This window comes from Aotus nancymaae, unplaced genomic scaffold (genome assembly GCF_030222135.1).
Source record: "Aotus nancymaae isolate 86718 unplaced genomic scaffold, 86718_ANA_hifiasm-v0.15.2.pri h1tg000021l, whole genome shotgun sequence".
NCBI lineage: Eukaryota > Metazoa > Chordata > Mammalia > Primates > Aotidae > Aotus > Aotus nancymaae.
In genome coordinates this window covers 28,740,911-28,765,074 of record NW_026988433.1, presented here as the reverse complement: position 1 = coordinate 28,765,074, position 24,164 = coordinate 28,740,911, and the positions used below count along the sequence as shown (strand labels likewise).

General features: G+C 43.1%; 2 protein-coding genes across 3 annotated transcripts in view; both read left to right on the top strand.

Moving 5' to 3' along the window:
* The first annotated feature begins 518 nt into the window (after positions 1-518).
* TXNRD1 (thioredoxin reductase 1) overlaps positions 519-24,164 on the top strand; it is a 61,070-nt gene continuing 37,424 nt past the window's right edge. Inside the window, exons 1-2 of one of the 2 annotated variants that reach the window (XM_064379903.1) lie at positions 519-641; positions 2,141-2,250. Coding sequence is in view for 1 of the 2 variants with exons in the window: in XM_064379902.1 (XP_064235972.1) it covers positions 8,652-8,669 (18 nt within the window). In the remaining variant the exon portion in view is untranslated. Of the gene's footprint in view, positions 642-2,140; positions 2,251-8,651; positions 8,670-24,164 lie in introns of those variants that run through there. The other variant, XM_064379902.1, reaches the window with a different exon arrangement.
* On the top strand, positions 15,556-17,296 carry EID3 (EP300 interacting inhibitor of differentiation 3). The gene has a single exon (XM_012469204.2). The coding sequence runs from the start codon at positions 15,641-15,643 to the stop codon at positions 16,760-16,762; it is 1,122 nt and encodes a 373-aa protein (XP_012324627.2). The 5' UTR covers positions 15,556-15,640; the 3' UTR covers positions 16,763-17,296.

Below are 24,164 nucleotides of genomic sequence, written 5' to 3'. Positions count from 1 at the left end.
AGACGTTTCTTTTAAAAAGCCTAATAACTTCCTTTAGGGAATTGCCAAACTGACTAATCCATGACCTCAGGGCAGTGGGTCCCAAACTTTGCTGCCAACTCCTATCACCTTTGGAGGTGTTTTTTTTTTTTTTTTTTTTTTTTAAACGCAGAGGCTCAGGTCACACTCCATATCAATAACATCAGAATGTCTAGGGGTGGGAGCCCGCACCAGGATTCTAAAGGTCATCACGTGATGATAACAGGTAGCAAAGTTCTGGAGTTACTGCCTTAGGGCATATTCTAGTTTCTTCAGTAAAAACACACTTATTCTAAATTTGGTTCCAGAGTTGCCTTAAATTGTTTTTGCTCTGTTCTTAGGTTTGGGCGGCTATGAGCAGGCAGAGGATGTGGTGTCACCCAATTAGGAGCTCTCAGTTTGCTAAGCCAATTAGCATAGGTTGCCAGGGCTGCACGAGGAGTGGATTTCTGCTTTGTCATTCTGACTCTGGCAGTTTGCCCGCCCTCTCGGCGCAGGGCGTGGCTTCTGGTAGTCTTTAGGAACCAGCATCCCTTTCACCCCAGTTTCCTTCAGTCTGGCATTTGCAGCGGAGTGGAAAGAGTCCTGAAGGAGCCTGATGTCTTCATCATTCTCTAATTCTTGTAAGCTCTGCGTTGGGTGAAACCAGACAAAGCCGAAAGCCCGGGGATGGGATCGCGCGGGGGATGGCCTGCCGGCGGGGATGAAAACATTGCGCCTGAGGGGAGTAGTATGTGTCCCGGGGAAGGAGAGATTATATTTTAAGGCGAGTGCGAGCTGGCAGGGAGGCTTTTCCAAACCCAGGCAGGTTCGTGGCGTTTGCGGTTTCCACCCGGTCACACAAAGCGTCAACATGTGGTAGGTGAGACTGGCCCCTGTCGGCTGGCGGTTTCCTTCCTCTTGCTCTTTGTAGAGACAGTTTGCAGACAGAGGAGAAAATGGTTATTGCATCGTTTCTTACAGAGACTGTTGAAATGCAGACGACAACGTGATGGGTGGATTGACAGGTCCTTGACAGCATTAAGAAAGTGTAACTATGGAATGCTTCTCCAGGAATTTTCACAGCATTTAATCCTCAGAAATCCTGAGAGATTGGCAGAACACTTGGGGTCTCAACGTTTTACAAGTGGGGAAAGCAAGGCTCAGAAGGATCAAGTGGCATGTCCAGCTGGACACAGACTATTAAATGGGGCGGCGACGACGACGACGACCCCAGAGCTTCCTCACTGTCTCAGGCAGTACAGGATAGTGATTAAGAGCGTACACACTGCCTGGGTTTGAATCCTGCCTCTGCTGTTGAGTAGCTCCTTGGGCTTGGACAAGTTTCTGAGCTTTTCTGTACCTGTTTCCCCTTCTGTACGTTTGGCCTGGTAATACCTACTTCTAGAGTGGTTGTAAAGTTGAAATGTAAATATGTGTGAACCAGTATAGACATGTTGGCTACTATTATTACCATTAAGCAGCTATACTTTTGAGTGTTGGTGTAATTTATGTCTCATGAATGGGCCTCATGTCAGCGTAACTGGAATCTGTATTCTCCACCGAGTTCAACCCTTTGTGAAATTTTACCTTTTGTTCCTATCTGTAGCGTTGCGTATTGCTTCAGGATTCTTTTTAAGAAAGCACCAGGTAGGCAGAGTGTTCTTTATTTTGCTCCACGGTTTCAAATTTCAAGGAAACATTGAAGTTGGATTTTGGCAATCAGTATAGATGCAGAGTTCAAAGCAAGATCAAATTGGAAGGTGTTTTGTGAAAGTTGAGATTAATGTGTATTAAGCTTCTTAATTGAAGTTTTTCTGAATTTGGGATTTACCGGAAAGTAGGACGTTTAATTTTAGCGTGCCATGCAATGATTTAACCCTGACCGGAACTCAGACATTTATATCTAGCCTTGAGGCCATGTTTTCAGCTAGTGTGCAGATTTGCCGGGGTCAGAGTCCAAGCTTTATTGTGAGTTTTAGCCTTTGTCAGAATTGCAGCAAGTCATGCTAACTTGCAAGGGAGCCACCCGAGGGCAATCGGTGCTGGCAGGGCAGGGACGGAAGCCCCGCCCCCGGTGCAGTTCCCGCCGGGCCGCGGGGGAGGAGAACCTCACACGCTCCGCTCTGCTTTTGTGCCACAGAGGACGGTCGGGCCCTGGAAGGAGCGCTCTCGGAATTGGCCGCGGAAACCGACCTGCCCGTTGTGTTTGTGAAACAGAGAAAGATAGGCGGCCATGGTCCAACCTTGAAGGTAGGAGAGAGTAACGTGTCTTTTTAAATGGGGGATGGGCTCTTGGAGCTCAGCGCGGTCACAGCTTGCAGCGTGGATGTGACCCTCCAAACGGGGCGCAGCGCTGGAAAATGACGAAGAAACGCTCATGGGCTAGCGCATGTGTTAATCGAAGTTGATCAGACGGACAAATTTCACATCCTGGGAAACTTGAAATTTCTATTTTTATCTTTTAAAATAGCTTTTAAAAAATGTCATTTTTTTCCTATTTCCCCTTCTTTCCCTCCCAGTTGTAAATAATTTTTTTTGGCAGCAATGTAATCTGCTAAATGTTGTTTAGGGAAGTCCTGAGAAAAGGGGATCAGGAAATGCTTATCTTTGTCATCACGGCGGCCCGGAATCTTCCTCTTAATTCTCTCAGGGGTAGGGGGACCCGGAAACCCCAGGCTCTGAGGAGACCAACCAGAAATCTCTTGGGGTGACTTCGTTTTCCTTCAGATGTCTGTTTGTTAGCCCAGAGTTAACAGTTGGGTGAAGGGAAAGGAAGAACTTTTCCCTTTGGCTGGTAGCAAACACCGTGGAGATCCTTCCTTAGACCTACGCCACTGAGGAGTTACAGCCACTTGAGGGATTTATAGCCTCCAATGTTGGAAAAATGCTTGGAGGCTGGGTGCATGTTTAAGGGAACAGGACACCTGGGTGATATTCTGTTATCACCTGTGGTAGATTACCACCTTAGAAAACCTCCCCTAATGCCATCACCAGGATCCATCTGATTTTTGCCCTTATCCATTTATATCTATGTAATTATTATTTTTTTTTTGAGACGGAGTTTCATTCTTGTTCCCCTGGCTAGAGTGCAATGGCGCCATGTCGGCTGGGCACCATCTCGGCCCATCGCAACCTCTGCCTCGCGGGTTCAAGCGATTCTCCTGCCTCAGCCTCCCAAGTAGCTGGGATTACAGGTATACGCCACCATGCCCAGCTAATTTTGTATTTTTAGTAGAGGCGGGTTTTCTCCATGTTGGTCAGGCTGGTCTCGAACTCCTGACCGCAGGTGATCTGCCTACCTCAGCCTCCCGAAGTGCTGGGATTAAAGGCGTGAGCCACTGCGCCTGGCCTATATCTCTGTAATTTTTAAGAAATGAAAACATTGCATTCTTAGAAGTAAATGTAAAAATACTTGAGGCCTGCATTAAATGTAAAAATATATTTAGATGTGTTGCAGCCTTAGGAAAAATACTAATAATTTGAATTTGCATTTTTTACTTTGTCTTCTAAAAGTATTTTATTTATTTTTGACATAGTTATAGGGAATGGATCTAGGCTTCAAACACAGCAAATTAATGGAAACAAATTAATGGAAATACAGAGGCTTTTCCCATTAGTTAAAATATATTGTGTTACCCAGATCTTTAGTTTGCAGGTAGAATGAGACAACGATCTATTATATTAATATTCCTTGTTGGCCGGGCACAGTGGCTCGCACCTGTAATCCCAGCACTTTGGGAGGCCAAGGCAAGTGGATCTTTGAGTTCAGGAGTTCTAGACCAGCCCGGGAACATGGTGAAACCCCATCTCTACTAAAAATACAAAAATTAGCTGGGGCGTGGTGGCATATGCCTGTGGTCTCAGCTACTCTGGGACTGAGGCAGAGGCTGGAGAATCGCTTGAACCTGGGAGGTGGAGGTTGCAGTGAGCTGAGATTGCGCCACTGCACTCTGGTCTAGGTGACAGAATGAGACCTTGTATCAAAATATATATATATATATATATATATGTATGTCTATATGTCTTCCTGTCTGATTATTCTGTTCTCTTCACCTCTGCTGTGTTTACATTTACAAAGTTATATTGTAATTTGATCTTTACGGCATCCTACTGATGCTCCTGGTTTTAATGGCAGTGGGAGTAAAAAGAGTCATTCTGGGCCAGGCGAGGTGGCTCACGCCTGTAATCCCAGCACTTTGGGAGGCTGAAGTGGGCAGATCACCTGAGGTCAGGAGTTCGAGACCAGCCTGGCCAACATGGTGAAACCTCATCTCTACTAAAAATATCAAAATTAGCCTGGCATGGTGGTGCACGCCTGTAATCCCAGCTACTTGGGAGGCCGAGGCAGGAGAATCATTTGAACCCTGGGGCAGTGGAGTTTGCAGTGAGCTGAGATCACGCCACTACACTCCAGTTTGGGCGACAAAGCAAGACTCTGTCTCAAAATAATAAAAAAAAAAGAGTCGTTCTGTTTATAAGCTTTGGCATTCACTTAATTGATTTGGTCTGATGTTCTGATTTTTTTTTTTAATTAAAAACTTACTTTTCTTTAGAGGTGGTGGAGGGTTCTCACCATATTATCCAGGATGGTCTTGAACTCCTGGGCTCAAGTGATAATCTCACCTGGGCCTCCCAAAGTGCTGGAGCTGCAGGTGTGAGCCACTGTGTGTGCCGGCCTGATCAGATGTTTCTGATTCCATATGATCATAGTAAATTTCAGACATTTAGTGAGGTACAGTGCCATGAATGTAAAGCGTACCACCAAGAACACTTTAAATCATTTAGCATATTTCTTAAGTAGACTTATTCTACTTTGTGTCATTTGATTGATTTATTTTTTTAATGAGTGCTTAGCACTTTTAATAACTGCTAAGAAATGAAAGAAGAGAAACAGCAAGGTAAGGACTACAGGTTTGAAAGGTCTGTGAACTTTCAGCCAGTTATTGCCCATATTTGGGGCCAAATGGTGGGTTTTGAAAATCTTTTTTTTTTTTTTTTAAATTCTTTGTCATAAACAAGCTTTAGCATTTTTTCTTTTTTTGAGGGGGTTGAAAATCTTAAGGGAGCCTTGGGTTTCAGTGGAGAAAGGCATTTATTTAGTGGAGAATTCCGTGCTTATAGTCCTAAAGTCCACACCTTTAAAAAGAAGGTTAAGATTTCATACTTCAATTGCAACATAAACAATGGAGGGAGCTCTTCAAAATGTCCACTTTTCCTTTTTTTTTTTTAATATTGTTTCTTCCTCATCCCCTTTTCCCTGAATAAACAGCAGCAGCAAAACCTACCTTGCTTTCACAGTGAGTGTAGAAGACAAGGGAGAAAGAATCCTGCTGGAAGAAATTGGTGAGCCTAGGTGACTCCCTTGTTAAAGGATGAAGGTTTTCCAGAAGAGTGTTCCATGAAAGTGTAGTCTCCAGACCACCTGCTCAGAATCTCCTGGAGTACTCGTTAAACATGAATGCTCAGGCTTTACCTAAGTTTTTTTTGATCTAGACTCTGGAAGGAGGTAGGAAGCTGCCTTTATTTTTTTTGAGATGGAGTTTCGCTCTTGTTGCCCAGGCTGAGAGTGTAGTGGCACAGTTTCTAGCTCACTGCAAACTCTACCTCCTGGTTTTAAGTGATTCTCCTGCCTCAGCCTCCCAAGTAGCTGAGATTACAGGCATGCCCCACCACACCTGGCTAATTTTGTATTTTTTTTTTAGTAGAGACGGTTTTACCATGTTGGCCAGGCTGGTCTCGAACTCCTGACCACAGGTGACTCACCCACCTTGGTCTCCCAAAGTGCTGGGATTACAGGCATGAGCCACTGCGCCTGGCCTCCTTTCATTTTTTGAGACAAGGTCTGGCTCTGTCACCTAGGCTGGAGTGCAGTGGTGCGATCTCCACTCATTGCAACCTCTACCTTCTGGTCTTAAGCCGTCTTCTCACCTCCCAAGTAGCTGGGACTACAGGTGCACACCACCACAACCAGCTTACTTTTGTGTTTTTTGTATAGAGGGGGGTTTCACCATGTTGCCCAGGCTGGTATCGAATTCGTGAGCTTAAGCGATCTGCCTGCTTTGGCCTCGCAAAGGCATGAGCCACCGCACCCAGCCAGGTCCCCTTTCAGTTCTAACCTATAAAATTTCCGGAAATCAGAATCTGAACTGAATAGACATCAGGAAATGAGTGGTAACTGAATAACTCTCCATCCATCCCCTTTGTTTCTTTCCTTTTTTTTTTTTTAAGATGGGGTTTCACCATGTTGGTCAGGCTGGTCTTGAACTCCGACCTCAGGTGATCCGCCCGCCTTGGCCTCCAAAGTGCTTGGATTACAGGTGTGAGCCACTGCGCTCGGCCCCATCCCCTTTCTTAACTACTGTTTACTTCAGAGGCTACCAGAACTTGACAGAAAACACAATTTGTTTTGTTTTTTTCCTCTGAAAAAAATCCCTTCTTTTTTGGAGGCATAGTAATTTATCTACTTTTGGCTTCATTAAAGTTGAGGCGCCGGGCGCAGTGGCTCACGCCTATAATCCCAGCACTTTGGGAGGCTGAGGCGGGTGGATCACGAGGTCAAGAGATCGAGACCATCCTGGTCAACAAGGTGAAACCCCGTCTCTACTAAAAATACAAAAATGATCTGGACATGGTGGCGCGCACCTCTAGTCCCAGCTACTTGGGAGGCTGAGGCAGGAGAATTGCTTGAACCCAGGAGGCGGAGGTTGCAGTGAGCCGACATCGTGCCATTGTACTCCAGCCTGGGTAACAAGAGCGAAACTACGTCTCAAAAAAATAAATAAATAAAATAAATAAATAAATAAATAAAGTTGAGGCCTAGCGGGGCTGGTGACTAACGCCTGTCATCCCAGCACTTTGGGAGGCCGATGTGGATAGATCACAAGGTCAGGAGATGGAGACCATCCTGGCCAACCTGGTGAAAACTCTCTCTACTAAAATACAAAAAATTAGCTGGGCATAGTAGCACGTGCCTATAGTCACAGCTACTTGGGAGGCTGAGGCAGGGGAATCTCTTGAACCTAGGAGGTGAAGATTGCTTGTGATTGGAGTGAGCTAAGATCACGCCACTGCACTCCAGCCTAGCGACAGAGCAAGACTCTGTCTCAAAAAAAAAAAAAAAAAAAAAAAGTTGAGGCCTGAGAAAAACTGGAGGACTGCTTTGAAGTTGAGGGAAGTGACAGGTTCTCTGGCCTATGTTAGAAGGAAGTAAGGGGATAGGACTACCAAGTTTTAAAAGAGTCTTAGATTGTTAGAACTGCAAATAAATGTATTTGGTGCTGGTGTTAGTAGAATTTTACTGGTTGTAGAGTCATGTTGAGACCCCCCCTCCCACTTCTACCAAGTGACGACACAAACTTCTTTTTTGCTGTGTATCTGTTCTTTAACAGGTGCATCAAAATTCTGGTGGTACAGGCTTCAGATTTTTTGTCACTTCTGTTTACTCACCAGCGCCTGACTATTCTAGGCATCAGCCTCTTGCCCCTATTTACTTTTGCTTAGACCATTTCATCACTCTTTAACTGGCCTCCCACTTCGGATTTCCCTACTCTTCCAGCTCCTGTTGCCAGAGTCATCTTCCTGATTGCTGCTCACTGGCCCCAGATCTGCATCCAAAATGAAGTGGGAGCTCCTTAGCTTGGTATTCAATACCCTCCAGGGTCTAGGCCCAACCTGCTTGTCTGGTTATCTCCTGCTCTGCTCCCTCATTTACTGGAGGCTCCTGGGAATACCATTGCAGCTAAAATATTTCTCCCTACAATTTTCTTCCTTGTTTCTATTCTTTATTTCAACACCTATCTACTCTTCCTACCCCAATCCACTTTTCTAACTGCCTAACTGTTCAGAATACAAGACCAAAATTTTCCATGCCTTTCCTCCTCTGTTCTCACGGCACTCCCACAAATCTTTATCTTTGGAAAAGGAGGAATCACCAAGATAATGTTTTGGCTTACATATTGAGGTCAGAGAGCTAGTCTTATTCTTTTTTCCTGTGGTCCTAGGCATATGTTAGAGCCCAGCAGATATCTAAGTGAATATGCCTGTTAATGATTGTAACTTTCATTTATTGAATGCCTATTATGTGCTAGACTCTAAATGCTGTAATACTTAGTTGATTAGAGGCTGGGTGGGGTGGCTCATGCCTGTAATCCCAGCACTTTGGGAGGCCGAGGCGGGTAGATCACCTGAGGTCAGGAGTTCAAGACCAGCCTGGCCAACATGGCGAAACCCTGTCTTACTAAAAATATAAAAATTAGCAGGGTATGGTGGTGCATGCCTGTAATCCCAGCTACTTGGGAAGCTGAGGAAGGAGAATCACTTGAACCTGTGAGGTGGAGGTTGGAGTGAACCAAGATCACACCACTGCAGTTCAGCCTGCCTGATGGGAGTGAGACTCTATCTCAAAAAAAGAAAAAAAAATACTAGTTGATTAAATTGTCACAACAGTCCTGTGAAGGACTGAAGGAGGTGGTATTACCAGGTTTACAGATGAGAAATGAAGGCCTTGAGAATTTTTTTATTTCTTAAACAGAGTTTCGCTCTTGTTGCCCAGGCTAGAGTGCAATGGCATGATCTCGGCTCACCAGAACCTCCGCCTCCCAGGTTCAAATGATTCTTCTGCCTCAGCCTCCCGAGTAGCTGGGATTACAGGCATGCGCCACCACGCCCAGGTAATTTTGTAATTTTAGTAGAGATGGGGTTTCTCCATGTTGGTCAGGCTGGTCTCAAACTCCTGACCTCAGGTGATCCACCCGCCTCAGCCTCCCAAAGTGCTGAGTGAGGCCTTGAGAATTTAAGGAGCTTGCCCAGATTACACAGCTAGTTAAGCTGCAGAGTCAGGGCTGGAACCTAGGCCTGCTTGCCCGCAAAGCTCACTCTTGTGTACTCATACTTCTGGAACTTGGCTTTATGTTGTTGCTATTAAGATACATGCTTGTGTCCTTGATGACATTGTGTGGTGTGCTCATGATTCAGGGTCAGGCCCATGCAAATCTTGGTATTCCTAGCATAGTGCTGGCATATGGCAGGTGTTCATTCATTACATGCTTGCTGAATGAACTTCATTCTTCTGTGCCTACCTCCACCTTCCTTTAGGAGAAGAATGATATATTTTAGTATCTTCTGTATATGGAAAAAAATTTCTTTAGAGGCAGGGTCTTGCTCTCACCCAAGCTGGAGTGCAGTGGCACTATCATGGCTCACTGCAGTCTCGACATCCTCCTGGACTCAAGCAATCCTCTTGCCTCAGCCTCCTGAGTATCTGGGACTACAGGCACATACTGCCACACCTGGCTAATTTTTAATTTTTTTGTAGAGATAAGGTCTTTACAAAAGACTTTTATTTGGCCTAGGCTATTTTTATTTTTTGAGATGGAATCTTACTCTGTCACCCAGGCTGGAGTGCAGTGGCATGATCTCAGTTCACTGCAACCTCTGCCTCCTGGGTTCAAGTGACTCTCCTGCCTCAGCCTCCCGAGTAGCTGGGACTACAGGCATGCTCCACTATACCCAGGTAATTTTTGTATTTTTAGTAGAGACGGGGTTTCACCATGTTGGTCGGGCTGGTCTCAAACTCCTGACTTCGTGATCCGCCCGCCTCAGCCTCCCACAGTGTTGGGATTACAGGTGTGAGCCACTGTGCCCGGACGGCTTATTTTTTAATACCTAGTGGCATTCGGTAAATATGTGTTGAGTGAATGGATGGTGGTAGGGCTGAAAGAGACTCACTTAAAGGATTTAGCTCTAAGGTATCTGTTTTTATTGAAGACGAGCTGACCATCAGGAACCAAGCTCTAGGTTGTTCAGAAGAGATTCTAGGCAGCATATTGGAAAGCAGTTCAGAATTAAAAGCTGTATGACAGCATCATTGTCTGCCTTCAGCATTTTATGCAGATGTGTCCAGGTCAATTGGGAAGGAAGTCACTTGACATCTATTAGCTAGTACTTATTGAGCACCTGTGTTGACACCGGGCTAGGCACTATCTTTGTAATCTATAACGCAAGTCTGTAGAGCAATAGAGCAATGTACTTATTTAAAAATTGATTTGTCAGATTGGGCGTGGTGGCTCACACCTATAGTCCCAGGCAGGCGGATCACTTGAGGTCAGGAGTTTGAGACCAACCTGGCCAACATGGTGAAACCCCTTCTGTACTAAAAATAGAAAAAATTAGCTGGGCATGGTGGTGGGTGCCTGTAATCCCAGCTACTCAGGAAGCTGCAGCAGGAGGATCACTTGAACTCAGGAGGCAGAGGTTGCAGTGAGCTGAGATCGAGCCACTGCACCGCAGCCTGGACGATACACATTTATTTTATTTTATCAAAAAATAAATAACAAGTGCTCGTATATGATTTTGTTTTTAATGATCACAACCACTTTATATGGCAGAGTGAGAAATCTGATAGACTCATGTTAGAATTGCTGAAGAAAGTAAGTGGAAACTAACAATGCAGACATTTCCATCTGATCCCTTAGTGGAGTTCCTTGAATGCTGCGTCCCTTAGTAGCTACACAGCCAGTGCTTTCTTACCCTCCCTGTCTATCAAAATAACACTACTAGTCATTGTTGCCTTCTGAGGTGTTGTGGAGGCTCTTGTAACCTTAAAGGTTCTGTTCTTTTCATCTCACACCCTTGTTTATATTCTTGAGGCTTGGCAAGTCAGCCAGCACTGGGTTTTTAAAGTGTCATTAAGTATATGATTTGACCACAGAGCAAGGGTGGAGGTTTTATCTAAACCAAAGTATTTCAATTGAGTGGGTCCAGATTATTTAGCGAGACTCTTTTACTTCTCTAATAATAATGCCATCTTATTTGAATAAAGCAGTTATTCAAAGCCTCTTTTGGTTACTAGATTTAAAAGAATCTGCTGAAATCTAAGGAGCTATTCCTGAGAAAAATGCACATAAATAATTTTGCATATAAACTCAGACTATTTGTGGATCTGCTTCAGAGTATCTGGTACAGAGGTTTACCCTTCAAAGTGTTACCGTAAACACTTTGAATAGTTGAAACCTTAGCAGGTTTTTTTTTATTTTGTTATATGGCAAATTTCTTTCCACCAGTATTTGTTATAGTGGAATATATTCCTGTGTTCCTCCTTACTGATTTAACCTTTAAAATATTTTTTCTGGGACTGGGCATGGTGGCTTATGCCTGTAATCCCAGCACTATGGGAGGCTGAGGCAGGTGGATCACAAGGTCAGGAGTTCGAGACCAGCCTGCTAAATGTGATGAAACCCCGTCTCTACTAAAAATACAAAAATTAGCCGGGCATGGTGGAGCATGCCTGTAGTCCCAGCTGCTAGGGAGGGTGAGGCGGGAGGGTGAGGCAGGAGAATCGCTTGAACCCTGGAGGCGGAGGTTGCAGTGAGCCGAGATTGAGCCACTGCACTCCAGCCTGGACGACAGAGTGAGACTCAGTCTCAAAAAAAAAAGTTTTCTGTTCCTAAAGCAACATTCAGAAGTGAAACTACTGGTTTGTATACAGTTTTTTCCATTTGCTATCTTTGGGATTATTTGATATATTAAGTACCTACTCAGTAGTTGAAAACACTGTCAGATACATTATTTTCATTCACTATAGTAATTATGTGGTTTAAATACAGTTATCCCTTGGTATCCTCAGGGGTTGGTTCCAGGACCTTTGCGAATACCCAAGTTCATACATGCTCAAGTCCCAAAGTCTACCCTGTGGAACCAGCATATATGGGAAGTTAGCTCTCCGTATTCACAGGTTTCACGTTTTGCAAATACAGTATTTTTTTTTATTTCTCACAAGTTTTTTTCTCTTTAAGGAGCAGGCAGAGTTGGGTAAATGCTGTATTTTTTATTGCTTTTGGTATAAGTGGATCTGCGCAGTTCAAAGCTGTTTTGTTCAAGGGTCAACAGTAGTAGTGTTCCTGTCTTATAAATGAAGATGCTGGAGGCTGAGAGGTTAAGCAAGCTGGCTAAGATAATACTAAGAGCTAATAAGCCAAGACTGGAATTGAGATTGTCTCTTCCCACAATCTGTGGTCTTTTCAGAAACTAATTTTCATTTAAAAAAAATACAGATATCTTTTTTCTCTTCTTTTTTTTAACAGATACCTGTCTTTAGCAAAGTTTACTTTTAATAATAAAAAAACAAGAAAAGCAAAGTATATACCTACAAACATAACCTTAAAGAAAATTAAGATGAAAGAGAAACTACCTAACATCCTGCTACTCTGGCAAATTAAACTAGGAGTTTTACCACATTTCTTCACAACTCAATGTTAAAACAGATGCCCTGGTGGTGTGAAGGGAAAAAAGCTGCTATGAAAGAAGGAACAGAAAAGTTTAGGGAGGTAGCTGATAGGATAAGTATATATGTTAGAGTGTGGGACTCAAACTTGACTGATTCCTGGGTTTGGCTCTAAAAAGTCTCTTAAAAATCCATTTGTTATAGATAAATCTTAAAGCAAAACCTCACTGGAAAAAAATAGTGGACTCCATGGGACATCTTCCTTTATTTGGTTACAGGGAGACATGTGACTTTTGTCATCCATGCTATCATGTTTGTGTTGAGCAGTATGGTTTGTGGGAAAGAGCTTAGGAATGCTTGGAATTAACTTAAACTAGAAAAGGGACTGAAAAATAATATAGGAGAAAAGACTGAAGAAAAGAGGAAAGGAAATGGAGAGTTGTAATGAACCCTGGGTAGTTGAGCAAAGAAAGAGGAAAAAGGGGGAAGAGGGGAGCTAAATGATCTCTGAGGCAACTCAGTCTCATGGTTGCCTGAACTAGTCTATACTGTGGGAAGAAGTAGACTCTACTGATTTCTTTGAAGTACCAGTGCACTTCTTGCTTTCTATTCCTAGTCATAGACAAATTTACCAGTAACTTGAAATTATGTAGTGCAGTTTCTTCTTTTTAAGCTGCATTTCAATAATTATTAGTAGCACTTGGACCTTAGGTTAGAGAATCACTGTTTAATGATTTAATTTAAAGATTTCACCAGCACGGAAAACCCATTCTTTATATGATTGGGGAAAATTATTAGACTTGAGATTGTTTTACTTTGTAGCACTGTCTAAAGGCAGATTTTTAAAGGTGGCATATAATGCAAGTCTGCCCTTCTTAGGATGATTGAAGTTACATGTTAATAAAGTTATTGGGGAATCTAGCTTAGAATGCATTCAGCACTGTAAATCACAACTTAATAATGCTTGCCTTGATATGCTCTGTTGCTCTGAGGAAGTTGTGTGGGCTGTTATCTCCTGAGAAATCCCTATAATGGTATTAGTAATACTTTATAAGTAGGTTGGGAGAATATAGTTTTCTGAGGCATTTTGAAATTCTTAGATGAAAGGCTCTTTATGTGGCAAATTGGTGTCAGCCTGTTTTCCTTCCTCTGAGCCAGGAGAAAATAGGCATCATAGGGTGGGAAGGGTTGGCTTGTCTTTCAGAGTTCTTTTATAAATAGCTTCTGTTAAATTTAAAGTGGATGTCAGAAGCTCCCAAGAATATCGTTCAGTGTAAAAGCAGACTTTTTGTGATTTGGGTCTTGGAATGCCTTTTATTTATTTATTTTTTTGAGACAGAGTCTCGCTCTTGTCGTCCAGGCTGGAGTGCAGTGGTGTGATCTTGGCCCACTGCAACTTCCGCCTCCCAGAGGAGGTGAATCAAGCTATTCTCCTGCCTCAGCCTCCTGAGTAGCTGGCATTACTGGTGCCCCCACCACGCTAGGCTAATTTTTGTATTTTTAGTAGAGACAAGGTTTCGCCATGTTGCCCAGGCTGGTCTTGAACTACTGATCTCAAGTAATCCTCCCACCTCAGGTAATCTGCCCGCCTTCTAAAGTGCTGGGATTACAGGTGTGAGCCACCGAGCCCGGCCGGGTCTTGGAATTCTTGACTGTATTTTCACCTAAGATTTAAAACAGGTTTAAAAACTAGTTTGTAATTGGCCAGACTTGGGAAAGATATGATCCTTTAATGATCCGGGGTCTCAACTTATCTTTCTGTCATTTTTCCTTTATTTCAGAACAGGGATAAGAACTGACTTTTTCTGAAAAGCAGTCAACTTTTACTTTCTCTGTATAGGATTACTTCCATGAATCTGTTAACTTAATCTTTGCTGTCAAATGACTTGCAGTAGATGCTAGGACAATTTTAAATCTATTTTAATTTATACATTCAGTACATGAGTCATCCATGTAAAAATAGCTATGTTTGGAAGATCTAAAACCCAGCTTTTGTTCTTAAGAAGTCAACAATGTATACATGTACAACTAACCATAATGCATCATGTTTTTTGAAAAATGCATGTATCTCCCAGAATTACCCCTAGTTAAAAAAATAATTGTGAGCAAATGGTAATATAAGGATTTTAGAGTAACAATACCGCTAGATTTTGCTCTTTGTGCATTTGCAAGAAAGTTTCTGCAAATGCTTAAGAAACACGAACAAGTTTAGATGCATAAAGGAAGGTAGGGCTAATTTACTTCCTGGTGCTATGAAACTGGCAATTGGACAGGTGCAATTGTGGGTGTCCTTTTTTTTTTTTTTAAGGTATACTTAATTGCAGGCTTGAACAGCTGTTGATCCTCATGGTTGGGTGCATGTTCTCTTTAAAAACAAGATGTATTCATTCCCACTGTTAAGTCTACTTTGCTGCTGGCTACTGGTGAGACTGATAAGCGGATATCCAAAAAGTTTGGATACCAAATTAACTGCACTTGAGTCTCCAGTGACTCCATTAAATCCAATGGGTAAATTTTCCAACGCAGTGTAGTCACCCAATTTACAGATTAAGCTTTCATATCCTTAGATTGTATCTGAAATCTTCATAGCTTTGCTCACCTTTTAGGGTTCAGAGTTATTACCCATTCAGAGTCTGTGGCCTTTAGCTGTTGGCAAGCTTCTAAGTAAACTGCTCTTTTGCAGAGATCTGTACCCGCTCTATTCTTCCACTCGTGGGTGGTGGAGAGCCAAAGTTCACTTGAGTAATGCGCGTGCCCAGCATCCACTAACCCTAAAGGGGTTAGCACGGATACTGGCGGCTCCCCCCACCCCCATGGGATGTTGGGATTTGGTTTTTAAGAGGACCTGTGAAAGGAATTACCCGATCTATATTTGTATAATGAGTCCAGACACCACCTTGCAAAATAATTGAGAATTCAGCCTGTTTGTAGTGGAGTTTCTGCTTTTCACGGTCCTTGGCCTCACCGGCGGTTTACGGTCCAGCCAGATTTAGTTCACAAAAAAACAAAACCCTGGGTCGACCTCACTGCAGTGTGTGATGGCAGCGATGGTTTTAAAGTGCAGGACCTTTAGTCTCCTCAACAGTTTTGTCTAAAGTTGTCCAAAAGTGTCTCTTTATAAGTGAGGTGATCCAGTCGGTAAACGCTTTGAAAAAGAATAGCTGTTCCCTGAGCGGACCTTAGTCGCGTGTGGGGTCGACGCCCATTATCGCGTGCGTTCGGATCAAGGCGCGGGCCTGTGAGGGAGCGCCTAGAACCTGGCCGGGGCGGGGCGGGGCTGTCCTCCCGCGGAGCGTGCTGGGGGCGCGTCGCCCTGGCCTTGGCCACTAGTGCGCATGCGTGGGCGTCCTCGGCTCCGACTGCAGCCAGTTTCCACACGAGTTTCCACGCGCTGGGAGGTGCCTTACCTGAAAGAGACCCATGGCCAGCATGTCGGGTGAAAAAGCTTCCCGGAAGGGAGACGAGGAGGAAGAAGAGGAGCAGCTCGCGATCATCCCCGGTAGCGAGTACGCGGCAAAGCAGGCGGCGGAGGAGGGAGCGCCCACGAAGATGAAAGTGGCGGTGAGGGCGGCGGGCTACTCCCACGACCTCAGCTCCGGGGAAGCCGATATTGACCCAGTGCTCTTGGAGCTCACCGCTGACGAGGAGAAGTACCGCAGCATCCGCAGGCAGTACCGGCAGCTCACGTACTGCGTGCGGCATAACCGGGAGGACATGGTGAACTCGGCGAGCGACTCCTTAACCAAGGCTCTGGAGGAAGCCAACGTCCTGTTTGATGGCGTGAGCCGAACCAGAGAAGCTGCCCTCGATGCCCACTTTCTTGTGATGGCTTCTGATTTGGGTAAAGAAAAGGCAAAGCAGCTAAACTCGGACATGAACTTCTTCAATCAGGTAGCATTTTGTGACTTCCTGTTTGTGTTCGTGGGTCTGAATGGGATGGAAGGTGAGCCTGACGAGTTGAGTGGCTATGACGACAATATAACCCTTTCCTTCTGGGAGGCCATAGAAAAGGAAGCAACATCCTGGATGGTACAAGCGGAAACGTTCCATTTTGTTTTCGGTTCTTTCAAGCCAGAACGTTCTGCCCCAAAGCCCCGACTTGAACACCAGAGAAAAGTTCGCAGAATGGAAGAAAATGGGAATATGCCTACAAAATTGAGGAAGTTAGACCTGAGTAGTTATCCAGAAGCGACTGAAAAAAACGTAGAAAAGATTTTGGGATTGTTGCAAACCTACTTTCGAAAGTATCCTGATACTCCTGTGTCCTATTTTGAGTTTGTGATTGATCCAAACTCTTTTTCTCGTACTGTGGAGAATATATTTTATGTTTCTTTTATTATAAGAGATGGTTTTGCAAGAATAAGACTTGATGAAGACAGGCTGCCAATATTAGAACCGATTAATATTAACCAAATGGGTGAGGGAAATGATTCCAGTTGCCATGGCAGGAAACAGGGAGTTATATCTTTGACTTTACAGGATTGGAAGAATATTGTGGCAACTTTTGAAATTTCTGAGGCTATGATAAACTCCTCATGCTAAAGATTTCTTAGTATAGGATCCTTTTTGTGTTTTTATTTTTCTGAAGTTATCTCAGAGTTAAATCTAAACTGAAGCACATATTGTATCTCTTGTAAGCTGAGAAAATATTTTCGAAAACATTGTTTTACTGTGCAGCATATTTTCCTTCGTAATTTGTAAGGCCATGATGTTCTGTTATTTAAAAAAAAAATTCACTGGCATATTAATGAGAATGTTTTATTGAATGCCCTTTAAGACTATTGTAATAAAAAGTTTTGGATACCAAATTAAAGGATGTTTGATAATTTACAAAACATAATAGTTTATGAAAACCAATTATGATGCTCTGTGATAAGGTGTTGCTTTCTCTGTTACAGGGAACCAAGAGAATCCCAGAAAGGATTTCTTACCAGGTTGGGGAAAGAGTGGGTAAAAAACAAAAGTCAAAAAACCGTGTCTGTAATGCAGCGAATGGGTAACCATTATGATTTAAAAAAATCGTTGCAGGCCGGGCGTGGTGGCTCACGCCTGTAATCCCAGCACTTTGGGAGGCTGAGGCGAGCAGATCATGAGGTCAAGAGATCAAGACCATCCTGGCCAACATGGTGAAACCTCGTCTCTACTTAAAAACACAAAAATTAGCTGGGTGTGGTGGCACACGCCTGTAGTCCCAGCTACTCAGGAGGCTGAGGCAGAATTGCTTGAACCTGGGAGGCAGAGGTTGCAGTGAGACAAGATCTCCCCACTGCACTCCAGCCTGGCACCTGGTGACAGAGCAAGACTCTGTCAAAAAAAAAAAAAAAATCATTGCAAAGAGGACTTAACGTTTGTGAGTGAGGGCCGGGTAAGGTGGCCCACGCCTGTAATTCTAGCACTTTGGGAGGCCAAGGCCGGTGGATCTCCTGAGGTCAGGAGTTCCATACGAGCCTGGCCAACATGGTGAAACCCCCGTCTCTACCAAAAAATACAAAAGTTAGCTGGATGTGGTGGCAGGCTCCTGTAATCCCAGCTACTTGGGAGGCTGAGGCAGGAGAACTGCTTGAACCCAGAAGGTAGAGTTTGCAGTAAGCCCAGATCAAGCTGTTGCACTTCAGCCTGGGTGACAGAACAAGACTCAAAAAAAAAACTTGTGAGTGAGTATCCATATTCCAATTTCTCCTATTACTAGACTCAGCAAAAGTAGTATCTCTGCCGAGTAGTATCAGCTAAGGGCTGAAAGGTGAGTAGAAACACAAGGAAGGGAAAGGCATTCTAGGCAGGAGAATAACAAGGTCAAATGCATGGAATTGTTAACAGCACAAGAGACCTGTTAGATTTATGGAAAAACTGTTATATTTGAATGTTAAGCTGGGCAGGAATTGAATAACTTCATCTATTAGTATCCTCAGAATATGTTTTTGTGTAACTATTATACTTGGAACACAAAATCTTTTGGTATCCAGTTGTAGTTTTTATCTACTAAACTTCTGCTCTGGTCCCTAGTGTCCCTTTGTTGTCTTTGCTAGTACACAGAATGTCCTTCAGAACTGTGGTGTTTCATCATGTAACAACTTTAAATATTTGTCCCGCTTCAATTTTTGCATTTCTTTTTTTTTGTTTTGTTTTTGAGATGGAGTCTCGCTCTGTCACAGGCTGGAGTGCAGTGGCGCTGTCTCGGCTCACTGCAACCTCCGTCTCCTGGGTTCAAGCAATTCTCTGCCTCAGCCTCCCGAGTAGCTGGGATTACAGGCACCCGCCACCACGCCCAGCTAATTTTTGTATTTTTAGTAGAGATGGGGTTTCACCATGTTGGCCAGGCTGGTCTTGAACTCTTGACCTTGTGATCCACCCGCCTTGGCCTCCCAAAGTACTGGGATTGCAGGTGTGAGCTACCATGCCCAGCCTTTTTTTTTCTTTTAGACAGTCTCTCTTGCTGCCCAGGCTGGAGTGCAGTGGTGAGATCTTGTCTCACTGCAACCTCCGCCTCCTGGGTTTAGGCAATTCTCATGTCTCAGCCTCCCAAGTAGCTGGGATTACAGGTGCATGCCATTACACCCAGCATGTTTTTGTATTTTTAGCTTGAACGGGGTTTCGCCATGCTAGCCAGCCTGGTCTCCAACTCCTGGCCTCAGTGATCCTCCCGCCTCGGCCTCCCAAAGTGCTGGGATTACGAGTGTGAGCCAAATTTTGCATTTCTTAACAGGGCTTTAAATGCTAGGAAACTGCCCCTGCTGAAACTAAAACATGTTAGTTCATCTAGATGTTCTTCACTTAGTGTAAAGCCATAAAAGCTTTTTTCCTTCTGTTGCTTGTAGTTGTTTTAAGAATATAAATTACAACCTTATTTGGAGATTATTGCCAAAAATTTGGGTCATTAAGAAAACAACTTGAGAAGGTGCAGTAAGCATGCCCCATAAGCTTTTTTACCCCAATTCCTATAGGAGCTTAATGTTTGGTAGTCGTGGAATTTTGCCATTAGTAATTTAGCAAATGTTTAGGCATCTGTTATGCATAGCAGTGGTAAACTTTCCTACTAAGTCTAGTGGTACAGGAAAGGGAAATCCAAAGACAGACAAATGACACCAAGATTGAGATGAAGGAACTTCCATGTATGGAGATGAGGTTCTTCACCAATAATATAGTAGAGGTTTTAGCAAAAACAACTTTCTCATGAAACTTGGCCAATTATTTTCTAAACTAGTCATTCCTTCTTTCACATATGGAAGAGTGCTGACCCTTGCTGGTGTCTACTATCCTTTGATTTATAGTAGCAGTCATGGAAGCATCATTTGGTCTCACTGATCCTCACTTCAGCATGTGTCTACCAACCAAGTTTCTTGGGTTTTGCAGAGATCTGTTGCTGGAAGAAAAAGTACTCTCACTGACAGCAAAACGATCCCGCCCCAGTACTTTACTGCCAATCAGTTGCTCTGTTGAATGCCTCATGTCTTTACTAGGAATATTTGACAGCGATGACTTGAAAGCGTTAATAGAGAATCTGGAGGCTTAGGAGAGGTAATTTTTTGGGTCTTCTCTAAAGTTAATAGCTGTTAAAATATAAAGTTAACAACTAGTGTTTTTATTTTTACTGGTTGGCATGACACCAACCAGTAAAATGATACGGCATAATGGATTGCCTCATTTTTGAAATTAAAGTGACTGCTTCCCTTGAAGAAATAAGGAGATTAAAAATATTTATAGCGTTTAAGAATCAAACTGCAAATTTGCTTGTTTCTTGGTAATACAGATTACTTTAAATTTTTCAGGTTCAATAAACTGAAATGTAGGAAAATTTTTGTTGTTTTTGAGACAAGGTCTCTTGCTCTTTTGCCCGGGCTGGAGTGCAGTGGCACAATCATGACTTAGTGCAGCCTTGATCTCTCAGACTGAAGTGAGTTGCCTGCCTCAGACTCCCGAGTAGCTGAGACTACGGCTGCATGCCACCATGCTCAGCTATTTTTATTTTTTTTGGAAGAGACAAGGTCTCATGTTGCCCAGGCTGGTCTTGAACTCCTGGGCTTAAGAAATCCTCCTGCCTTGGCCTCCCAAAGTGTTGAGGATTAACAGTGTGGCCACCACACCCAGACTAGGACAATATTTTTAAGAAATATTTTAAAAATACTTTGAGAATATTTTTATGTAATAGAACTATTGAATGGTAGAACCACTTGCTGGTTAGAGGATCTGGGATCATCAGATCCTCACTCTATAACAGTCTAGTTATGCACTTTGGATAAATTATTTAACCTGTAAACATCAGGTTTTTCATTTGCCAAGTGGGAATAAGTTTACAGTAAGAAAGTAGAAAACGTTTGTGATATGTACTTGGAGATATGAATTACGGTATATAGTATAGCTGGAAAAGCAAGAGGTTTGTCATCTCTGTAATTGAAATTGGGCTGAATTCTTGGCTTGTGGGCAAGTTTCTTTATCTCTAAGGGCCTCTATTCTATATGAAATGGGAATAAACATTTGGCTGGAAGACTTTATTGTGAGGGTTAAATGAGATAATATATAAAAAAAATTTTTTTCTCATTGTAGACTCCATGTTAGTGGCTCACTCTCTAGATCAAGAGTCAGCAAATTCCTTGATGCCACCTCCCTCCATGATAATGGTTCATCTGTGTAATGGTTCATTTACTTTCCTTTGATTCTCGATGACTGTTTATCATGCTTTTTAGACCCTTGTCCTAGGGGATGTATTACCAAGTGATTAGTAATTCACTTATTCTACAACTGTTTGAGTACCCATTTTGCCAGTCACTGTTCTAGGCACTGGTGAAAGAATGGTGGATAGAACAGTGCCCACCTCTCATGGACTTCATAGTTTAGTAGGTATATTAGTTTCCTATTGCTGCTCTAACATACTACCAAACATTGAGTGGTTTTAAATGACACTAATTATTTCACAGTTGTGGAGGTTGTATGCTAAAATCCAAATATCAATAGGTCTGGTTTCTTCTGGAAGCTCTGAGGCAGAATCTGTTCCCTTGCCTTTTTCAGCTTCTAAAGCCCACCTGCATTCCCTGGCTCACAATCTGTCCCTTCTTCTATTTTCAAAACTGGCAATGCAACCTCTTCTGTCCTCACATCTCCTGGTACTATAATCAAGTCTCTCTGCATCCCTCTTATAGGAATACTTGTGATTACATTGGGCCTAGTGGGATAATCCTGGAAAAATCTCTCTCTAAAAACTTAATCATTTTCCAAAGTCTCTTTACACATATCAGATTCACTGGTTCTAGGGATCCAGACTTCGACCTTGGAGAACCATTGTTCACCCTATCATAGAGAAAGACAGCATATTCCTGTTAATGATGATAGCCCTGAAGAAAAGTTGCTTAGGCCGGGTGCAGTGGCTCATGCCTGTAATCACAGCACTTTGGGAGGCCTATGCGGGTGGATCATGAGGTCAGGAGTTCAAGACCAGCCTAACCAACATGGTAAAACCCTATCTCTATTAAAAATACAAAGATTAGCCAGTCCTGGTTGCCCACGCCTGTAATCCCAGCTACTCAGGAGGCTGAGGCAAGAGAATCACTTGAACCCAGGAGGCAAAGGTTGTAGTGAGCCGAGATTGTGCCACTGGACTCCAGCCTGGGTGACAGAACAAGACTCTTATCTCAAAAAAAAAAAGAAAAGTTGCTTGGATAGAGGTTGAAGTGCTGCCTGGGAAGAAGGGTTAAGGGGAGGCTCCTTGAAGGAGGCATTTGAAATGTAATCTCTTTTTCATAAGTCATTTACCAGAATACAGTAATGCACTATATAAGGTCAACCATGTACTGCCTGAGGTCAACAATAGACCACATATATGGTGGTGGTTCCATAAGACTAGGCTGTCACCTAGTGAGGTAGTAGTGCTCCCAAAGTCTAGGGCCACAGAGATGAAAGGATGCCCATCCTTGCCGAGTTGATGGGATTGTATGATGGTAGCAGTGGGATCTCAGAGGAGAAGCACCCAACTCAAGGTGTATTAGTCCATTTTCACGCTGCTGATAAAGACATACCCAAGACTGGACAATTTACAAAAGAAAGGGGTTTAATGACCCCAGAGTTCCACATCACTGGGGAGGTCTCACAATCACAGAGGAAGGCAAGGAGGAGGAGTAAGTCACATCTTGCTCCTGATGGCCGCAGGCAAAGAGAGAAATTGGGCAGGGGAACTCCCCCTTATAATACTGTCAGATTTCGTCAGACTCATTCGCTGTCATGAGAATAGCATGGGAAAGACCTGCCCCATGATTTAATTACCTCCCACCAGGTGTCTCCCACAATACGTGGGAATTCAGTTTGGGTGAGGACACAGCCAAACCATATCACGGGCTGTTAAGTAAAGGCTTCTAATTTAAGCTTGAAGGGCATGAAAGGGTTGGAGTGGAGAAAAGAGGGGACATCCCAGGTAGTGGAACAGTTGTATATTCTGAGTGCTGTGGCAGCTTGTGTTATTGGCGTTGTAAGAAAGAAAAAAACATTGGGAACTGAAGAGAAATTTGTTGGATAAAATGGAACTTTTGTGTTGGGATCTCTTAGAGTGTTGGTTAAGGAAGCCCCCAGTCTCCAAGGGAATGCTGTGGAAGGGTAATATGTTTGTACACTGAATAAAAATTTATAGCATCATGCTAGTCTGTCTACATACTGGATCGAGATTTGTTAGGAAGAGAGCATTTCAGGTGGAGATTGATACAAGGAAGTTATATGTTCTAGCACTTCTTGACTTAGTTCCAGACAATTTCCCTTCTTCAGGAAGTAGAGAATTAGTAACTTAAAGGGATTAGTTCCTACCAGCCACTATGCTAACGTGCATTATCTTTCTTAAACTCAGCCATTTGATGAGGTCAGGAACCTGTTAGCTTCGTTAAGGATTAGGTGATTTGTCCAAGTCACCTGGCCTTGTGAGTGGTAGAGCAAGTATTTTAACTCAGGTTATTTCTGAACCAGAGCCGCGTATAATGGTAGGGGAAAAAAAGTACAAATCTGGTAAAGGATAGAAGCTATGTTTGGGGGAAAAGTCAGGATTGCTTCTTCTGATTTTAAAAGGCTGCCACAGTTCAATTGCTTTCTGTATTGTACCCTTTTTGGAGGAGACTTGAGCAGTGTTTTACTAGGAATAGGGCTGGGGAAAGGGATTACTGTGACAGACAGGTGGAAGAAAAGGAAGACTATTCAATGCGTAAGCCTTGCCAACAAGTGACAAATGCCTACAGGTTATCTACTCATATTCTAAGAAGTGGTTCTCAAAGTGAATGAGGCCCTTTCAGACATACTTTGAGGTCAGAATTATTTTCATAATACTGTAATTCTCTTGGATGTTAACTGTGAAGTTTTCCAGAGGTTACATGACAGGTGATGTTGCAACAGACTGAATGGAGAAACAGATATGAGTTGTCTTTTGTTGTCAGACATTAAAGAGAATTGCAAAGATACAAAACAGTGCCATTCTTCTCACTAATTAAAAAAATTTTTTTTAATTAAAAATACACGTTAACATAAATTATTATTATTATTATTATTATTATTATTATTATTTGAGACGGAGTCTCATTCTGTCACCAGGCTGGAGTGCAGTGGTGTGATCTCAGCTCACTGCAACCTCTGCCTCCCTGGTTCAAGCAATTCTCCTGCCTCAGCTTCCTGAGTAGCTGGGACTGCAGGCACATGTCACCACACCCAGCTAATTTTTTTTTGTATTTTTAGTAGACACGGGGTTACACCATGTTGTCCAGGATGGTCTCCATCTCTTGACCTCAGGCTCTGCCCGCCTCAGCCTCCCAAAGTGCTGGGATTATAGGCATGAGCCACCGCACTAGACCTATTCTTAAATTTGTTAATATTTTAAGTTTCTTCTCAATGTTAATTTCTAATATAGTAAGTGGATAAAACCTACATTAACAAGAAAGCTCTCTGGAGTCTCAATTTTAAAGCTAAGATTGTAAAGGAGTCCTGA

What these genes read in the sequence shown, in the direction of transcription:
- EID3 (XM_012469204.2), top strand. Translation starts at nt 15,641, where the DNA reads ATGGCCAGCATGTCGGGTGAAAAAGCTTCCCGGAAGGGAGACGAGGAG.